Below are 21,340 nucleotides of genomic sequence, written 5' to 3'. Positions count from 1 at the left end.
GGAAAATGTTAACCTTCATGACCAGGAGAACATCACATTGTGCTCTTGCCTTACACTTGGTTTGGTTCTATACATTTGTCTTGTGCAAGTTTAAAACGTGCCCTTCTCTCCCCAGCTTTGCTGTGAGAATTGCTTGATGTTTGGCTTTTACAGCCATGACAATCAGAGCACACCTTGGCCCTCCTTGACAAGAGAAATGGAGAATGTAAGGTCGAAGTTTTGTTAATACAACTCTGAATAGGAACTTGGGTAAACTCCTGAAAAGTAAGCTAGCCCCTGTAATGCACTGACCGTTTCACACAGTATCCTGAATTCTGCTCTGCTGCTGTTATCCTGAGTGGCTTCTGCAAAAGTAATACTGTCTGATACAGTCCAGTTTTGGAAAGAGTTCCTGAAATCTGCTCTACAAACCCTCACTGAAACAAAGAACAATATACAACCAAATGAAATATAGTGCATTGATGAAGTAGAATAACATGTTGAAAACAAATGAAACCATCTGAAAAGCAAGTTGAACAATTACTTCCATTCTTTTCTAAAAGTCACTGTGTACAGTAGGGTAGCATCTTGAATAGCTAAGTGCCTCTCCAATACAACACACAGGCAAAAAAAGAGCAGTTCCTCAATATTAAAAGCATTCCTGCTGTGTCACATCATGGTGCCTGCACGAGCTGAATTCAAGACTTTTTATTGTTAAGAGGCACTGCCATTATGCTACATTTTAATATGGATCTTTGCCAACAATCATAAATAAAACACTCACTCATAAACAATTCCTAAAGGCAGTGTGTCAGTTGGTATTTCGTTAAAAAAAGGCTTGCTGCAATGGAGTGCCATAGGCCATGGCTGGCTGGGGCTTTCTTTCTCCTGTGTATTTCCAGGTGTTTTGTTGATTCCCAAAAGGTTTTTTAGTTAATGTAAGCTATGCCTACCAGAAGATCCTTCATGCTAATGGAGGGAAAATTCACAGCTGAAACATAGAGAAAATCAGTGTTGTTTTCAAGAGCTAATGTGGGAATCCTGTAAAAGCTGTGAGAAACAGGAAAAACTCAAAATTAATTACAGAATGGTGACAAGAAAAAAATTAACCTGTGGTAAAATTAAAACTGTATTTGCTACATATCTTTAAATCTGTAAGGGAAAACATATTCAAATATACTGATCCCTGGTATGGAAATTCTGAAACGTTCATGAAACAGAAAATATGATATAGTTTGCTGCAGGGATGAAATAAGTGGACAGCCTTTCTCAAATTCAACAAGAAGCATGTGAAATAAAAGATGAATGTATCTCTGTTTACTAGACTGCTGTGGTGGTCATAGCAATAAAGAGTTTTAATAGACTAATTTTTAAAGTAATCTTCTGTTTTTCCTGCTCTCTGGACTCCTCCCATGTTCTCTGCAATTAGCAGCTCACATTGGAAAGAATAAGGCTGAATTATGAATTACTTTTACAGAAAGCTGCATTTAGTAACATTACAAAGCTGACATCACTGCAACAAAAGGTCAGTCATGTAGGGATGTGGCAGAGGTTATCATGTAGCACAGTACTAATATACTGGGGGGAAAGATTATTTCAACTGCCTGCTAAGTGTCCACATCCAGGATGCAATCTCCCCAGGGAATAAACACTCTTGGCAAGCACTGAAACCCAGAAATCTTCACAAAGCTGTTTGCAATTTGCAGCCAAAACTATCCACAAATGCTGGGAATAGACTACAGTCCTTGACAACACAAAACTCCAGACATTTCCAGGGGGGAAGTTTAATCTACAAGGATGTAGAAATATAAAACAAAGTATTGCTCAAAGTAACTGTTTGTCAGATCATGTGCCTCTAATTTGGTTTCCAGTGACATTACACAGCTGCAGCCAATGGATTCCAGCCAGACCCAACAGTCACTGAAGTTCTTTTTTTGTTTAAATTTAGTATCTGAACATGTTTTGCCCATCATTAAAACGGAGAGTAATTTCTCAAAAGTGAACTGTAGAAGTTACAACTGCAAAGAACTTATTAGGTCACCTAGTCCCATCCTCAGAGCAACAGAGGATTGAAAACACATTGCAAGAAATACTGAACAGCACGGTGTTTGTTTTACTTTTTTCCCCCCATTCCTTTTTTCTTTTATTGAAATTGTTATCAGTATATTCAAAAGTTTAAAAAACAACCACAAATGCCAGTGTAAACATGCTTCAGGTATATAAGTAATATAAAGTATTGCACATACAGAAGTCCTATGTTCAGTATCTCCTTATGGTGCTATTTCATGAGAGTTGTGCAGATGACATGATTATAATGAGCTGCTGATATTATTTCTGAAGCTGCTACACAAAACAATTAAATATTTACAAAAGCTGGAAGCTCACTTTTTTTTCTTCATGGAAGGATGATTTTGCCTGGAATGTATGGGATACAGAGGTGTGCAAATAGGGATGGGCTTGCTTTGTGATGGAATTTATCAGCTGATGTTTCGAATCTACAAGAGATTGGCTCAAAGCCATCTGGGGGAAGGAGTCTGTTAATGGTTTTCTGAGGGACTGGGAAGTTGTCAGGCCTCCCCATCCCTAGGAAACAGAGGTGCTCGTTTGTGTGAAGCACTCAGGGGCTTCACATCTGTGTTCAGAGGCACATGTCTGCTTCTCTCCCTAAGTCTTGTGGGCACACTGCATCTGATAAGCTAAAGACTCCATAAAGGTCTTCTTGCAAATTTGTCTTTGATATGAAGATGCAACACAGCTCCTGCTTGGATTTCCCAGGTTACTCTGCATACAAGAAACGATAAAAGTGTAAAATCTCATGTCAGACTGGCAGAACTGACAATGTGTCATAACTACTATCTTGAAGTATTAGGAAGCAGAAGGCCAGTTGTTTAAAAGGAGCCAAAAAGTGGCAGAATGGATGAGGTCATTTACCAGTTGAGAAGCTGAGATGGATTGGAGAGGAACTCAGGAGAAGGCAAGTGGTGTGTATGTTCCATAAAATGAACAATCCCTTATGAAGTTTACACAATATTGCTAATTTCACACTCACAGGCAGCACTGAAAGACTCAAGCTTTCACATAAAAATTTGCACAGATCAGGGCTTAGAGCCCCTGCTGAGATAAAGAACATTTGCTGATAGAAGGGAAAGAATGAAACATCCCTTCTTTGGAATCCTAAACCCAGAAAAAATAATAATAAATACTAAGTATATATTTTATACTCTGTGCCTCAAAATCACTTTCTTTCTTTTTGTTCATGCTTGGCTGGCTGGCATCCTATTTTTCTGCATAAATACAAATCCTGTCACCCTTTCCTGCGAGACTTTAAAAATAATTTTATCAAGTCCTAAACTTTGCCAAAAGCATTACTTTTAAGATGCTGCCAGCTCGTAGATTGAAAAATGAAAAAGGCAAAGATTTCTTTAGGTGAAAAATTATGGCAATAGCTGTTCCATTCCAAGAGGGGATTTCAACAAAGTAACAGGGCAAAGGCCAAGAAATTTTGCCCCAGCCCCAAACCCCCCCAAGCCTTTTCAATATCACCAGTGTGGCCATGAAAATTTAAAACAGTGTTTCAGAAATGTCTGTATCCTGTGTCAGTGTACAGCTGCCAGCCATCAGCAAAGCAAGGACAGGGTAACTCATCCCTACTCTATACCGTGCATGGATTGAGTTACCTGGGTGTGATACTGCCAGCTCTGGGCTGAAAGATACAACATGTACTTGCTTATCACAAGTCTCATCTTGTAAAGTGTTCCATAAATCTTCTGCTTTGCAAAACACCTCATAGCCAAGGAGGTTGTGCTCTGGGTGTACAATGTGTTTACTCTTCTATTTACATGCAAAGTAAGTACATGATTTGTATTATTTTTTCCTTCTCTCAAAATCTATGTTGATGATTATATCAGATACTTATTACAAAAAGGTGTAAAAATAAATAATTGTGCCCCATCTATAAAGGTATTTATAGATTACCTTTGTGTTTCAGAAGTACTTTCACAGTACTGATATATTGCCTGTCTCCCTGAGCCACAGTTTCATAGAAGTTCTTAGGGAGGTTTCAAAGGTACTCTGCATGATACAGTAGCATTCAGAAGGTTTGTCCTGCTTCATCTTCTAGACAATACAGCAATGAAGGCATTCTCTCCTTGAGAGACTTTGGCTTGTTCTGGAAGCATCTCAGTATACCACACGTGCTCAGAAGCATCTGCTGAAACGTAGACTGACTGGAATATGGGATAAACATTCTGTTCAGTGGAAAATATGTTTATAAGGCAATGATAAGTTACTTTCTTTGGCAAGGATGCCCATCATGTGGCATGTTCTCAGAACATTGCATAGATCTGATTGACACCATGTCACTTGCAGGTACGAAATAAGACTGCTTGGAAGGAGTCTTTAATTTAATCCTTGTCGTGTTTATAGTCTCTCAGGCAGGATTCTGACTTGAACTGTCACTCTCTTCCTTTATGCATCAGTAGTCTTGTTATTTGTCAGCTGTTGCCTGTCAGCCATGTCATCTTGAGGAGGTCTAGCTCTGTCAAAGAAGCCACACTGCAGAAAAAATCAACAGAAACAAAGATGTCTTGGTAAGACAACCACAGGAAGACTCAGCTGCAGCTTGACTGTTCAACCTGAAATGTTGGGCATGATGTATGGCAGGCTGACAGACTGTAAAGACATTTTATTTCTCTCCAAATCATTCCCTATGAAAGTTTTAGATGCAAGTCATTGAGTTCCAAAACATACCTTTAAAAATCCAAATTATATGAAGGATGTCTTTGCAGGAGATGTAAAGTTGGCCTGAATGCTGGTATGAACTGATGCTAGTGAGAAATCTGCTCCTCTCAGTTCAGCAATGCACTCATTTAGAAAAGAGGTTTAGACTGACAAGCAGTAATCATATGAGAAGTGTAATATATGTTGGGAAATGTCCACAGGACAGTGTTGTGACCTAGTCTAAAGATCACTAAAGATGAGTTCTTCCCGCCTTACTTAAACTGCCTAACATTCACTCTTTTAGTTGAAAGGTTGAAAGTTCAAAAGTGGTTAAAGGAAAGTACCACAAAAAGGTAATTTCTCTCCTCCTTGCATGTTTAGACATAACTTTTTGCTGCTGCTACCTAACCAGGTGAAGTTGGGAAGTCAGCATAGGCTGTACACCTAACCATAACCTTTAGGCAGCTGAAGACAGATGAACCATATCATAATGTATGGAATTACTTCAATCTCATTTTTAATGTGAACTGAGAGGATGGACAAAAACTACACTGGCTCCTTGTAATATAGCAGTTTCCAATAATTTGTCTTAAAACTTGTGAAAGAAGTGTAACAACCAATAGAAAAATAGAAAACTTTAAAAACCATAATATATTATATATTAATATAAAAGGAAACCTAAAAAATAATTCTCAGAATTGGGAGTGTTGTTCCATGCTGACAAAAACTGGAAATTCCTGAATTATTCAGAGAAAACAAAGTTAGAATAACTTCTTTTTGAACCTAAACATTCTGAAATAGAGCATCATAGGTCTTGGGAAACAGAGCCAAACTCTGTATGCCCATTTGTAACCAGGATTCACTAATAAAGGAGGACTTTGAAAACAAGTTCCTTGCATAAAGGTCAATGACACTAGCATGGCAGAAATGCCAAAACAAAAAAGACACATGCACTGTTGCTTTTGCTCCAAACTGTTAAAGATCACAAAATTCTAGCCTCTCTTTTTATCTGTTAGAATCTTTCAGTATTTTTGGGGTTTTTTTTAAGGCAACAGTAACAGGAATAACGGAACATACCTTCCATAAAGCTAGGGTCAGCAGAGCTAGTACTAGTAGTCCAAGAAGTATGGCTAGTATTATAACCCATAAAGGGATCTCAAAGGAGACATTTGGGGTGGACCAAATGACAGATGTTCTTATCTGCAATGAAAGGAATACATTTAATGAACAAAAATGAAGCAAGTAAAGCAAGACTGACAGTAGAATACAGATGTTAGAAGCATTGATTTCAACAGCATTTTGTAGATTAGAAATACACATTGACTGAAATTTTCCCATGTTGACTTGATTTATTGTAATTTCCTTTCCACTTGTTCATGATAATTACTAGAAATGGAATTCACACATATATAAAAGTCTTGTCATATCAGACATACAAATAATTTTCCCATAATACAGAGTGGCAAAAAAATCCCCTTCTGTGCAGATGCTTCACGAATATTCAAGGAACAAAGTTCTGCTCACATGCTGGGACAGCTTAGGCCAGTACACTGAACTGCACTGAATTACTTCCAAACAATGGTTGACTTTGGCCCAAACTCTTCATTCAAACCACAGTAGATACCAGCAACATTTTTCTAATTTTAATTTTTGCTGACATACCAGTATACATTTTTTCCGATGATTTGCATTTCAGCTAAGCAGTCCAAAAATGAAACTCAAGCAGAGTGTATTGTCCTTGTGATAAAGCCTAACACACAGTATGATGTTATCTTCTTTAAAAGAAGCCAAGCACACAGACTATTACCTAAACGGGAAACAAGCGCGAAACACGCTCTCTCATTGTCTGAGGTTCTACAAAGCAGCAGAGGTTAACATCAGTTATCAAAGGTTTTAACTGACTTGAGAAACTTCTCCCTTTAGACCTTCACGTGGACAAAGAGTAGTAATAACCTTTCGTATTTCTCCTTCTGAGGACATCCACACTCTCCTCCATACTCTCTTTTCCATACCTTGTATAAAATGTATTATATGCTCTCAGGCTCTGCTGGAAGGCTCCTCAGTCTCACTAAATATTTGCTCAGTCCCTGCTACTCCCAAGTGGGAAGGAATGAGTTTGAGCTTTCCTTAGCTCTTTCAACACAATTATATTCCTTCAGTCTTAGTTTATTTTCTCAAACTTTTCTCTTTCTTGTTAGCCTAGGAAGTGATTTCTCTCTGGGGTTTTCTCTTACACCTCTCTCGCCTACTCTTAGTCTCCCTTAGGACAAGTACGTGACAGACAGGAAGTTATTTGCTTTATGGCATGATGAAATCAGTTTGCAAAGCAACTGAAGAAAGAAACTCTCAAATGATAGTCCTCTTCTGTACTAAAGGTACAGCTAGGAAATTTACTCTTTTTAATAAGTTTCTTGGCTATGGTCCAGTCCTTAAGCTGCACTCATCGTAAATTTTCTTTCTATGGTTTCTTTTCCTCTATTACCTTAGTGATTGATGCACTAGGAATTTAACAAAATACTAATTTCTAATTTGTACATTGTTCATAACAGCAGTCTAACTTTTAAGAATGGGCACAACTCTGTAGTTCAGCTCAAAACTGTTTCTGTTCCCATACCTCTCATTTCTGTCCTTGAAGATGGCAAATTTCATCACTTAATCCTTTCTGCAACATCTAGTCCTTTCTTCTCTCAATTTTTCTTGTGATCAGCATTCTTTCATAGACTTTTCCTTCCGAAAACACCAGTAGATCTGTCTTCCAGCTAAGGTCAGGCTTAACTAGAATACATTTATGAATAGTAATTTTCACTTACTTCATCTGTGCAGCTGCTCCTTACTCTGACACAGCACTTACAGAGATGGCAGTCTGGTGAGCTCTACTGATGCACGTATTTTTTATAGTATCCCTCACCAGGAAACAAAATGTAGGGACAAACTTTCTCTGTAGGAAACCACTTGCTTTTTACCAAAGCTTACACTGAGGATTACACAGAAAATTCCAAGACACTGCCCAGTCCTGGTGTTTGCACTTTAACATTGGCTCTGAAGATGAAGTACCTGCAGTGCTAGTCATACCATCACTGATCTAACAAACACAGCTAATATACAGCTTTGGAGCAGCTCTAAATAGTCAAAAGTCTACTATATTTCAAAAAGATAACATCTACAAAGAATAAATATGAGAGCATATTTAAAGCAAGAAAGAATTGTTTTAAGGAAAACAGCATTAATAAAACAACCCATGAAATGTCATCCTTATGTCCCAAAAGATATTCTGGTGGTCTCATCCAGTGATCAACCATGCCTTTGCAGGATTACCATTCCCTTTGCCAGCCTCCTCTTTGGGTTTCTTCTTAACTACTGCAAAATTTCATAGGCGCTCTGCATCATTAGATTCAGCTAGAGCAGAGCTCATTTAGTAAGGATAAAATGCTCTTGAATGGCTCTGCTTTTGTCTCAGAGTGGCATTAAAATGCAAGGGCAGAGAAAATGAGAGAAGGGTCATCTGAACTGTCTGCAGAGATTCTTCCCAAGAAAAGCCAATTAAGGAAAAAGATGAATTAAAGTAAAAAGTTAACTGACCAGGGAAAACAGAAAGGATGCAGTTACAAGGGGCTGCTTGAAGCCTGTAGAAAACAATGGGCTCAGCTGTCCCAGGAAGAAAGCATCTCCATTCTACAGCTAGAAAATCATGAATGCTGCTCTGAAGCAAGTCTGATCACATACAGCACAAGAGTTGGGAAGTGCTGATGAAAATTCATGGGCCCCAAGACAGTAAAAATGGACTGACTCAGAAAACTCCAACTCATTCACAATGTGCACTTCCTATGTTGGCAAACTGAGGTACGACATACATGAAGTTACAAATTTTAATTATTGTTTGGAAAGGACCTGATACTGTCAACATACGGATTGCATATCTTCATCATCTAAAATTTGAGCTTCACTACAATTTTTATTCGTAACACTATCACTTACCTGAGCATGTTGCTGTGAATCTGGAGCACTAATGTGAAAGACTACTTACCAAAACCATCTTAAAAATTATTTGTAAAACAGCAGAAAAACTAAAAGGCAAGCAGTGCTTTCTGTTGTCTCAAGTTTAATGAAATGACTGACTCCATTTTACAGCAAGACCAAACCACAGGGAAGACCCATTTACATGCAAAGGTTTTATTTTGCCATTTCTGCTACCGATAGCTTCAGCCAAATTCCTAGGTGGCATAATGCGACTGAGATAAATACAAGAGGGAAAGGGAGCCAGCAGTGCTGCTTTAGAGTGGATTGTAGAACATCAGTAAAACAGAACAAAAAGATTCTGACAAGCTGCTGGCTAGGAACGGATGGCTTGATAGATGGATAGTCATCTGGGGTTTGCGCAGGAAAGGGTTAATTTTTGGAGTAGCCTGGAGGGGGCATGACCATGAGGTTACTCTATAACAGCTCACATTATTACCTGAGGCAGGGAAAGGGAGTCTCTTCTGAAGTTCCTCCCAGTAGAGTAAGCCTGGCAGAGGGAGCTGTATATTGTTAGGGAGCTTGCCTGTCTTCTTTCCTTTCTTGTACCCTCTGTCATTAGTATTGTCATTGTTATTGTTAATTTTCTTATCTCGTTGCTGTTTCCTGTAAATTGTTCTTATCTCAACTCGTGATCTTTATGTTTTCTACCTTCAATTCTTATTTCCATCCTGTTGCAGCGTGAGACGGACGGGAAAGCAGAGGAAGCAAGCAAGCAGTGCATGGTTTAGAGAGTCACAGTGGGAGAACTAAACTGGGGAGTACCATTCCTAAACCAGGACAACAGTCTACTGAAATTGTACATCTGAATATAGAAATTGTCTGAGGGGGCAAGTACTTCATGTAGGAAGAAATTTTGGTTTACACATTTTTTCAGATAGTATTTGACTGAACCACAGCTGGTTCCTTGGGCACCAAGTCCAGTTTAACCCAATCTAAGGTAACTACTTCAGCAGGTACTGAGACAGGGGTGAAGTAAGCTGCTGTGTGGTGTTTGGGTCTGAATAGCTCATAGGGCAGCATATGATACACAGGAGCAGAGCAACAACTAGACTCTTACTGTGTGCCAATTCATTGTTCAGAATTAGGTAGGGTCAATCCAGACTTCAAAGCATGTTTGAGATCCTCCTGAAATCAGTGGAACCATTAGAACATTAGGGATGGTAGATTTCATTAGGTTTTGGATAAAGCTGACAGTAGTGTATGCAACTACAAGTAGACATGTTGCCTTTCCATGCCTTCTTTTATGTGCCACTTCTAGAGATTTGCTGTATTTGTGTGCTGTGTTTTCTTTCCTCTTAGGCTATGAAAACAGTAACACTAGCTAGCTCTTATTCTGATATCTACAGAGCGCCTCTCAGCATGGATGCAGAAAAGGACATGTGGATTTTTCTGAGGATGCTAAACAATTATGAATGGTGTAGCAGCACTCAGCCTTGCTTGTGCTGCCTGAATCAGGGAGAAATCAGAATCATTTCTCCCTTCCTCCTTCTGTCATTCTGCCTTTACAGACCATCAAGTGCAACTTGTGGTTTCATTTCAGTAGCTCAGCTGGAGCTTGACAAATGTTGAAACATAAACAAGAAACTGTAATCTTATAGAAGAGCAGGGTATCATGTTCATAATCCTTAGATTATCAGCAATGAGCAAAACAGGCAGCAGAAATTAGGTCTATCCTATATCAAGCAGACACTGCTGCAAAGCTGGCACAATTCCCTTCTCTTTTAGCCTGAGTGCAGCCAATGCTAATGAAATATTTGCCTGCTAAAATCTTGAAACCATCCTGTCGAACCCACACCCTTTTCCCATGAATTCCTCTTGGTCTTAGGTTTTAAAAGCAAGGGGATAGTTGTGCTAAGTACTTGAGATTTGTTTCCTGAGCAGGGGATTATATGTAGGCATCAGTCTCACTCCTGCCTGTGTGCCTTACCAGTGGATATAATGCCCCTGGGCTGTCCCCCTTTATACTCTACACAAAGCCTTGCAAGGCTACTAATGCAATTCCTCATGAACAGTTTGACCCTGCAAGTCCTGAACACCCACAGAGTTGAGGCAGAAGCTGGAGGGGAAGACAGAAACAAAACATTCCTTCAGTTTTGTCTGCCTTGTTTCACCATTTTTACAGAGGACTGTTGCTTCTTCACCCCATGCTGTGCACAACAGTTTTACATGTGATTTTGTTTTAAAACAAGTTTGTATTTTCAGCTTGGATTTCTGTTCTTCTCCATGTGGTAGGTTTAGTACTCCAGGATCAGAGCCAGGGAATGTTTCCATCTGAGGTGGCCAATATCAAGTGGATTTTTTACACAAGTGTTGCATGTTGACACAGTACTTTAGATGTGTGTTAGCTTTCCTCTCTGTTCAGGACAAGACTTTATGCTGAACACTGAAAACAAAGTGCTTGTTCACTTGACAGAGAAGCACAAAGCACATCCCAAAAGACTTGAGAGGAGCCATTTGACTTCTGACACTGCTGAACATCTCACACCTTTGGTATCCAGAGGGTGCCAGAGAATGCCATCTGCCTCAGGCACTAAGATGAGGGTGAAGTCAACCCAGGAGTTATGACAGAGCCTTTGTTTGCTATTGGAAATAAAATCCACACTGGTCTTAGCACAGATGCTGTCAGACAGTCTTAACTTTGTAACCCCTCTTGTGGTTCCATGAAAGTCATTTGTTGCTTATGAAAGTGTTCTTCTGCCCCAGAAGGCTTTTAAAATGTGCCTTTTAAAAAATGTGCCATAGTTAAGCTCACTGTAAGTATATAAAATAATTATTAGGGCTTTTGCCACTGTACTTCATCCAGTTGGGATTTTGCTTCTGATTTTGGTGTTAGTGTGTCTTCAAAATAGTCTTTGATTCCTCTGGAAGGGAGCACAAAGCAGAGAGAAGCACATGAAGTAATCTGCTGTTTCACTGACACTTCCTTGTGTATAGATGGGAGTTAGGTTTGACTGGTGCAAACTTCCAGCATCTGTGGTCAGAATTCAGTGCATGCCAGTGGGATTCTCACAAAGTTATTTTTTCCCCTGATTCTTTAAAAGACACACTCCAAAAAATAAAAATAACTTTTCCATAATTTATTCTGCTACTTTAGGAAACAGCAACTAAATTAATTATTATTCTAGTGCTACTGATTTTGCTGCCCATGACGACCTTCCTTTAGTCTTCAGAAATTTTCTTTACAGAGTCTGAGAAACAGAAATTCTTTTGTACTCCTACATGTCCCCATCCAACCATTACAGCATGATGTTCTTATATGTTCTCAAAAATGCTCAAAATAGAATGTAAAAGCTCCCTTGAGCTTGAAGTCACATTTATGATAACACATTACAAATTTTTATGCAAATATATTTAATGAGGAATATAAGCTTGTTTAAAGTGCTACCAACATATAATAATTAAAAAAAGTTATAGGCCTTAGTCTGAAACCAATGTTACTCACTGGAGGACACTGGTCAAACAGTTTAGACTAAAGGCATCCACAGTGAAAATCCTATCAAACGTTTAAGAAAAGCAACCATATTTTATTCAACTCCCAAACTGGCTCAAGAATCATAAATTAAAGTAAAGCAAATTTCTGCTTATTCTAACTTTGCACTTTTTGCAATAAAAAGTACTTTCATGTTGCACGTGAAATTCACCAAGTAAGACAGTATTATTTGCCACAATAATACTTGTAGCAAAAAAATGAACATTGTCTCTTGAATGAAATAGCTGTTCACAAGGAAATTCAACCAGTTATATATGGTTGCAATTCTAAGACTATCAAAATTAATGGAAATACTATTATAGATGTCCGTGGATTCTGGTTTAAGCTCCATGCTAATTTTCTGTTTGATGCATTTTCATTCTAATGTTTTACTACTGAGGATCCAGATTTTCTTACATTTGCCTAATGTTTCACACACCTTTTTATCATGACCCTGTCTTCAAGATCCATGTGTTCAAGACCTATTTATATTCCATGATGATAAAGTCCTTCGAGCAACAATTAGGACTACATGGCTCTGTAGGTTATTGATGTGTTATGGGATTATTCATGCCATTAAAACTAAAAGTAAGTATCAGCCTGCCTAATGGGAATCCAGCCCCATATGAATTAAATGAAGGACATATGCTTTATTCTTTAAAATATATTTTCTTCTTTATATAAACTTTAAAGTGCTAGCTGATTATTAGATATATACTTTTGAAAATTTATTTTAAAAATATTTAAATATTTCTTCCACTTCTACCCTTTCATTGTCTGAAGGAAAATCATAAACCTTTAAATAAATCTTTGGAAGCTTTTAAAACACAACTAGTGATCTTTTTCAGAAGGAGCAAAAATATTAAGCTTTGCCCAACTTCAAGGAAATATTTCTTCTTGCAAGTGGAACATCAAAGAACTGATGCATATAACACATCAAGCTGTAGAGCTGGCAAGCATCCACTGCCATGTCCAGATATGAAACGACATAAAAGCGTTATCATTTTTCAACATTTTACAGTTGCCATTACAGGCATTTTGCTGTAAATCATCTGCTGCAAATAACAAGCTTTATACTGGCTGGAGTAAGAGAATGAAATGCTTATCTGATCATTTGGTAGATCATCTGACACTTGTTGAGAACAGCAGGCTATCACCTGGGGTAAAGCACTCCAGTCCAGATGAAGGCCCCACTATCAACAGAATTCTACACATGTGTTTCTGGTATGGAACACATGCTGCAAGAAAATAAAAAGAGCCTGAGTATATCTGTCAGCTTGGTGCCTTTGAACCTTTCTGGATGAATACTGCATTAAGCACCAATCCTCTCTAGTGAAATCATGGTTCTGCTGATGATGGAGGGTAGAGTCACTGTGCACACAGAACCAAGATTTTACCTTGTGTCTTCCCAGAGCGAGTATCAATCAAACATTCAATCTGTGCATGTACAAAACAAAACTTTAAAGCCTGTATCCTCTAAAATATACTCAAAGTAAGCTCTATAGTGTACTATTCTGTTGGTTTTCTAAGTAAGAAAGTATTCTGTCCCTACTACTGCATCTCAACTGACTGATATGATGTATTTCCACCACAATTCAACTCGGCAAAGTTTGAACTGAGCTTACTTTTTAAAAGAAGGACTGTAACTGATGAATATTTATAAAGATGAGAACATTCAGCCTTAAAACTTCAGATTACTCTTATACTAGAATCAATTTTTGCCCTCATATTTTACTTATCTTTATCAGTAATGACAAAATACAGGGAATTTTAACCATGGTAATAGACACCACAAGAAACAAATCACTTTAAAGTACTCCCCAAACCCAATCATTTGGAACCAGCAAACAATTAAATGAAATCTATGCCTTCAAAGTTAATGTTTCATATAGTACTCCAGAGCTATACAAATCTCGGTCTGCAAATAAGGCAAGTACTTTAGCATCTATCTATCTATCTATCTATCTATCTATCTATCTATCTATCTATCATTTCTGTAAGGATTACCAAGTAAATTTGTATCTTTGCACTTGATGTGCTGTGAGGTGGCAATCCTAGAAAGGCATACAGACCTTCCTGAAAATCAGGGTATCAAAGAAGCTTAATACAGATAGAGAGAAGTCGCTGTAGACAGTACACAAGCTTGTGTGAGAGAATTGCTGTCTGGGAGAAGAGTGAGCTCTCTAAACCTGACAGAAACACGATTCTAGATTTTGCAAAAAAAATTTCCTCCAGATTTTTTTTACCCCAAACAAAGTAACTAAATACTTGCTTTCACAGTTCTGTTTTCTTTTGGGTGAAAAATCCATCTGAATTGCAATAAAGCAGTCTGCACATTAATTCAGCAAGAAATTGTTTTAAAATGTAATAAGAATCATGTATCATCAACTTCCACAGAAAGCAATGAAGTGATTTCCTTTAGGTATTACTTCAGGAATTTACACTAGGAACACAGGAAAGACCAATCTCGATATTTTCATCTATGAGAACTTTCACAGCTGTGATCAGAGTGACCAAATACATGTGCTTCACACAAAGATATAATTTTCAGTTACTTACTGCTATGCTTCCCTCAGGGAGCTTTGCTGGTTGCACTTTATATGGCATGCTCTTAACTTCAAAGGAAACATTGGAAGAAAGACTGTAGAGATCATTCTTTCTCTGAAATGATAGAAAAAAAGAAGTTATTAAACCCCATGTTTATATTTAAAAGCATTATGAAAGATAAAAAAACTCCAGAGCACTGATTTCATATGTCAAAGATGGTTTCTTTTGGTGAAGAGTGCAGGAATTGAGACCTGTATGTGTCCATGAGATAAATACAGCATAAAGCTCCAATACAAAGGCCACATGTTCAAAATGGGGAAGAAGGGTTAGACATGCAGAAAGATACATACAGTTGTTTCTCATATTTCTCTCTGAAACTGATGAGTTAAAAGCATGGGTGAAGTTTATGGAGTGCCTATGTTTTAAACCCTCACTCTGCTGAACAAGCCCAACAACCAGCATGGGTATATTGAGAACATTTACAGGCCTATGTTGAGACCAGGCTGGTAGAGCTTCCTGATAACATCAAAGAAATGGCTGTGCCTTCCCACCAAACAATAGAAGGAACAACCATCTTTAAACTTCACTTACACAGAATCACAGAATAGTTTGGGTTGGAAGGGCCCTCTGGAGATCAGCTAGTCCAACTCCTCTGCAAGGCAGTCACCTAGACCAAGCTACACTTAGAACGTGATTGATTTCCTGTTGCAATAGAGCTCAAAAATCCTACTCGCCTTGTTTGTTTACTAAGTCGTATCAATGTACAGTAGCCATTGTTCAACTGGTCACCTAGTAAAATATTTGTATAGCTGTTATTCAGCATTTCAACAAACCTAAAGATGTGCAGACAAAATGTGCAACTGATTTTCTGGGTGATGGTACATGCAACTCATCTTGTATATCCCTTCCCATGTAAATCTGGGGTAGTGATATGGATCTTTTTTGAAAGTGTTTCAATATTCTCTGAGAAGCATTAGCTTGTTAAGTGCTAATATGGTCAATGGAATTCAGAGGGCTAGGAGTTATGACTGTCATATTCTTAATAGTAATACTAATATTATGATTATGATTATTATTATTATTATTATTATCCTATTTTTGCTACCGGTCTTAATCTTTTCTGAAATATGATGATCAGATTTCAACACAATATATGGCTGATGATTTACAGAAAGACAGAGCCTTGTAAGTAAAGCAGTCTTTCCTTTTGTCACCAGCTTTTTCAGTCCAGCATATTTGGAACACCGTTGTCACTTCCTTCTGCAAAACCTTCTCATTCCTTCTATTTCTCACACATTTAGGAGTTCTCCTCCACTGACAAGATTTGGTTCCTGTGTGCTTGTTCAACATATTTTCCACAGTTTTTCCCTGTAGCTTCCTGCTGAATCAAAAACATAAACCCTCCCAAAGAACTGCTTTTCCTCTTTCAGCTGTTCTGTTGAGCAAAGACTGAGTTAAAAATACCCTTTAATAATTTGGACTGTTTCTTTCCTTCACTGATGGAGAAAGGTTTGTTTGTGAAAATGACCTGAAATAAGCATAATATATGCCTGGGAGCCAGAGTGGATAAATTTGAATGGCCATGGCTCAAATCAAAGTTTTCACAGAACTGCTGTGGTTGGAGAGCATATTTGGAGTTTGTTTCCTCCAAGCACAGGCACAGTAGAATCAACTAGAGCAGTATGCTCATGACCATGTCCAGTTAACGTTTGAATATCTCCAAGAAAGGAAACTCCACAATCCCAAGAAACAACCTATTCCAGTTTTTTACTACCCTCCAAATAAAAATGTTTAAATGGAATTTCCTGTATTTCAAGTTGTGCTTCATCTCTGTTCCTTGATTTTCAGAAATGTGCTTTACTCCCACCAGTCAGATGTTCACACATGCTGATGAGATCCCTCCTGAGCTTTCTCTTCTCCAGACTGAACATTCCCATCTCTCTCAGCCTCTCCTGGTATATCGAATGCTCCAAGCCCTTAATCATCATTGTGGCTTTTAGCTGGACTTGTTCCAGTATATCCACAACTCACTTGCGTCAGGGAGCCCAGGACTGAACTCCAGATCTGTTTTATCAGTGCTCAGTACAGAGAAAGCATCAATTCCCTTGGCCTGCTGGCAATGCTCCTCCTAATGCAGCCCAAGAGGTTGTTGGCTTTCTTTTCTGTGAGGGCACACACAATGGACTCATGTTCAACTTTGCATCCCACAGGACTCCAAGATCCTTTGCTAGAACACTGCCTTCCAGCTGGTTGGTTCCACCAGTACATAGGATTATTCCTCTTGTGGTACAGCACTTTGCATTTCTCTTTATCATACTTAATGAAATTCCTGCCAACTCACTTCTCCAGCCTGTTGAGGTTCCTCTGAAGGGCAGCACAAACAACTGGTGTATCAACCACTCCTCCATTTCACCATCTGCAAATTATCAGGCTATCAGGTCGGCAAACATGATATCCCTTTTATAAATCCATCCTGACAGCTTCCAGTCATCTTCCTGTTATTGAGATGTTTGCAAATGGCTTCCATGTTTTTTTTCTTCATCACTTTCTCTTCTCAAGTATTGAAATAATGCTGACTGACCTATAGTCCTTTGAATCCTCCTTGAAGACAGGCATTACCATTTGCCTTCCTGCAGTTTTCAGGAACTCTCCCCAGTCACCATGAACTTTCAAAGATAACTGAGAAAGGCCTCACATTCTCATTGCCCCTCCCTCAGGACTTCTATGTGTATTCCATCAGGTTTTTTTGACTTTTGTATGTCCAATTTGTTTAAATGTTCCCCTATCCTTATATCTCTCTGCTGAAGATAAAGGTTGATAGCTGCAAGTTTCCTATCTGGTTGCAGAGACCTTGGTTTACTGTATGCAGATTTTCCCCATAAAGACAAAAGTGATGGAGGGAGGCCTTGGGTAACTCAGCCCATTTTCTATGTCCCATTCAGCAGAAGACCCATATTTTCCTTAGTCTTCTTTTGGCTGCTGATATCCTTTTAGAAGCCTCCTTAATGCCCTTTAAATCCCTTGCTAGGCTTAGGTGCTGGTGGGCTTCTTCTTTCCCATCTCTGTCCTTGCATTCTCAGACACCCCCTACATTCCTTATCCAACCCCTTGCCTGGGTCAACTGACTCTGCTTCCACCTCTTTTATGTTTCACAGAATAATAGAATCATAAAGATTGGAAAAGCCCTCCAAGATGATTGAGTCCGACCTTTAACCTATCACCATCTTTGTATGTCTGAGTTGTACCAAGATGGCAAAACTCCACTTGTCAGAATGGACAGTTCTTGAGCTTAAAGGATGATGATCCTGGAGAATCAGTAGTTCTTCTGGACTTCTCTTTTTTTTTCAAGATAATCTCCCATGGACTTCTTCCAAACAGATCCCTGTAGAGGGTGCTCTCCTGAGCTCCAGGGTTGGTAGTTCTGGTATTTGCCTTGTCCATTCAGCCTCCTTTTAAAAAACTAATTTTCTCTGTAAATATGTGAGGGTGATAAAAAGCCAGCACATTTATTGCCTTCTGGAACTAATTTGGCTATGCCATAATTTTGTTCTTTTAAAATATTGAGAGCAGCTGAATGCTTATTATCAGAAAATTCAACCTCTCCTTGGGGCCTATGCTAGGAAAGAGCAATACTAAAAAATCTGTCTCAAACAACTACACAGGCATAGTCAAATCAGCTGCTTAACACAGACAGCATCAAATGAAAGGGAACTATCAATATTTATCTATTTCTATCAATAGTGTTTGAACTGAAAAATTAGGCTTGGTAAATAAGTAGTTTTATACACATTCATGGTGCTGATCATCTATGAGGTGATATTCAGAAAAAATAACTTCTCCTTATCACATTAATTATTTTCCATTTCCAGACAATACATTCTTCATATTTTATTCTTCAGCACTAGATTCCTCCTCACACAAAATCTCAGCATGTTTCTGTGACTGTGCATTCAGAAAAAAAGCCTGAAAAAAGCCTTATATTTTCAATCCTAAGCAATTCATATCAAGCAGGATTCTGGATAAGATTATATGATTTATAAATGTAATCTGTAATGGAGAGAGCAGAATATGTTATATTATTGAAGAAGTAGACATTAGACATTCAGCTGGATTGGCTAAGGTACAGTAAAGGCATTAACTCTGTTGAACCTCCTATAAAGGAAACAGCAGTAATGGAAAAATAAAGCCTTTCACCTACTATACATGGCTTATTTCATTTTCAGCTTGTATCAGCAACAAGAACATCACAGGAGGGTACTTCCTGTGGATTAATGCTTGGCTTGGGTTAATAAGCTTGGGTTGTGACCACAGCTATCAACTCGTCTCAACCCTTGATTAGCTCCTGGAAACGCTGGAATGGAGACTGTAAAAGACCAGAGAGTCTTTTACAGAGAGTTCCTGCATTTACAGAATTATGTGTTTGTGGCAGAGGACTTGTAAACAATGACTGTGGTCAGCATTGGTTGCAAACAGGATTCTTACTTGTACTAACACTTTTGAGATATAAGCTGCTGTCTTTCCTACAGCCTTTTTATAATTTTCAAGCCAATTGTAAGAAACAGCATTTCCTTACCATATCATTTTAATAGCATATGTTTAAATATTCAGTATTTACTGGAAGCTGCAGGACTTGTGGTTTGAAATTCAAGCTGAGGACTTAGTCATGGCTCAGAGGAAGGAGAAGAAAGAATCTGGTATTTGTGTCAGTGCTTAATGATCAAGAGTAGAGAGCCCAGCCTTAACTACACTGGTCTTTTGTGGTTCCCCTTGTGTTAGAACAAGCAGAACCTGATCCTGTGCTCATTGCTGAGACAGTAGTTTGCAATATTCTGGGAAGCAGGCAAAACATGGCCATTCCCTGTGTTGGCTGGGTGGCAGATCCTGATGATGTACTTATTAAAGCTTCTCTCTCTCCATGCTTTTGTTTCACAAATAGATTTTTGAATTGAAGCCTTTGTTTTCTTTAAAAGTTGCAAGACAAAGAAGCAGCCATAAATGAAGGAAAGAGTTCCCAATAAATATTCAGTGCAGTGTTTTCCTACATACAATTGAGACCAAAATAATGTGAGAAGTGATAGAAAATCTTTGACAATTTGGAAGAGAGTTCACCATGCTCCAGTGGGATGCTGGTGCTTTCTGCAGGAAGCTCAAGCACAGACCTACTGACCCCCTGAAAGCATCTCTAAGGCATGTGGGCATCCTGGTCAGACAGCACACTGAAATGCAGGGACAAATCTGGATCCCAGGGAGCTAGACACAGGGTAGGAGGAATCTTTAGCAGCTTAAAGACTGGCAGATCATTGCTGTTCTGCAAGTTTGAAGAGTTTGGCTACTGGAGAGAGTCCCCAGAATGACTCTGCTCCATTGCCTCTATGGAGAATTGTTCAGGCTCTTGGAAATCCTTTTTTTTTATTATTTATTTCTGCTTAGATGTAGCCCAGTGAAGTCTATCTAGCTGAAATGAACATACTTCCCCTATGGTAAGCTGCATGCTGTGGTGGTATTTTCATCCCAAGAACTTATGACTTTTTCACATGGAGTTCAGTTACAACAATACTGGCACTGCTTGATTAAAATTTATTTCTCTTTGTATCTGCTGGAGTCTGACACACTTTAAAGACAGGAGGGTAAGCAATACCTTTTAAATACATGCTTTAGGAATTCATTAGCTTGCTTTCTTTGACCAATACCTCCCAAAACCTGAACTGCCACCAAGAGAGTAGAGAGTAGAGCTCAGACAACTATTTCTTCTTAATAATTTGTTTAAAAATGTACATGTGACTTTGTACACATGGTAAAATGTATTTGTGCTATTTGCAGCAAGAGACTATTTCCACCCAAACACAGCTGTAACCAAAGAAAATACTCTGAAATCAACACATCCTTCTATTTATCATTATATTCATACACTTCACATATTGTATTTTTTATATTCCTTTTGACAGCCTATTTTGAGTTATAATGGAGGCAGCTATTTTGTTGTGATTCCAAAAGATTTCAATATAAAGATTATAATGGTTATCAATCTAAGATGTTCATTACTTCATGGTTATCAATCTAAGATGTTTATTGCTTCATATACTTAACATTACCTATACTGTAGCACATTTAGGAAGAGTCTCATGTTCTGCTCTTGTTAACACTGATAATATTTTAAATAAAAATGAATGGAAACAAAACTAGCCCATACCCAAAAGATCTCCAGTTAGTTCAGCCTCATGCAAATGTCTCTTTCTTTCTAGCCTTTATTCCACATGAACAATCAAATCAGGTATTTTTGGCCTCAACCAAAGTTTTGGGTTTTACTTATTTTGTTTTTTTCAAACAACAACAGTGTTTTTATGCAACTGAAAATGTTGTTAATGACTTCCTCCTTTTGTTATTATATGTGCCTTGAACGGCAGGGCATAAATTTTTTGGCTTTTAATTCTCAGTCTGGATTAAAATAATCTACGTAAACTTCCATATATGGCTTTTATATGGAAATGAATAAGGGCACAAGATGTCTCTCTCAGTAATTTTTCTATTTCACCACTTCCATTCACACACAGGGAATTTAGGTTGGCTGCAGAATTATGCTTTGAAAATATTAAGCAATCTTCCCTTGAC

The 21,340-nt window shown here is 38.3% G+C and overlaps 1 protein-coding gene across 1 annotated transcript in view; it reads right to left on the bottom strand.

The window, feature by feature from the left end:
- Nucleotides 1-1,508: 1,508 nt before the first annotated feature.
- ITGA8 (integrin subunit alpha 8) overlaps nucleotides 1,509-21,340 on the bottom strand; it is a 109,681-nt gene continuing 89,849 nt past the window's right edge. The window contains exons 28-30 of the mRNA XM_041490079.1: nucleotides 14,744-14,845; nucleotides 5,776-5,898; nucleotides 1,509-4,533 (exon numbers count right to left, since the gene is read on the bottom strand). Of these exons, the coding sequence (XP_041346013.1) occupies nucleotides 4,447-4,533; nucleotides 5,776-5,898; nucleotides 14,744-14,845 (312 nt within the window). The 3' untranslated portion in view covers nucleotides 1,509-4,446. The remainder of the gene's footprint in view (nucleotides 4,534-5,775; nucleotides 5,899-14,743; nucleotides 14,846-21,340) is intronic.

The sequence above is a fragment of the Pyrgilauda ruficollis genome, unplaced genomic scaffold, assembly GCF_017590135.1.
Source record: "Pyrgilauda ruficollis isolate IOZ18807 unplaced genomic scaffold, ASM1759013v1 scaffold12, whole genome shotgun sequence".
Classification (NCBI taxonomy): Eukaryota; Metazoa; Chordata; class Aves; order Passeriformes; family Passeridae; genus Pyrgilauda; species Pyrgilauda ruficollis.
This window is presented reverse-complemented; position numbering and strand designations above follow the sequence as displayed.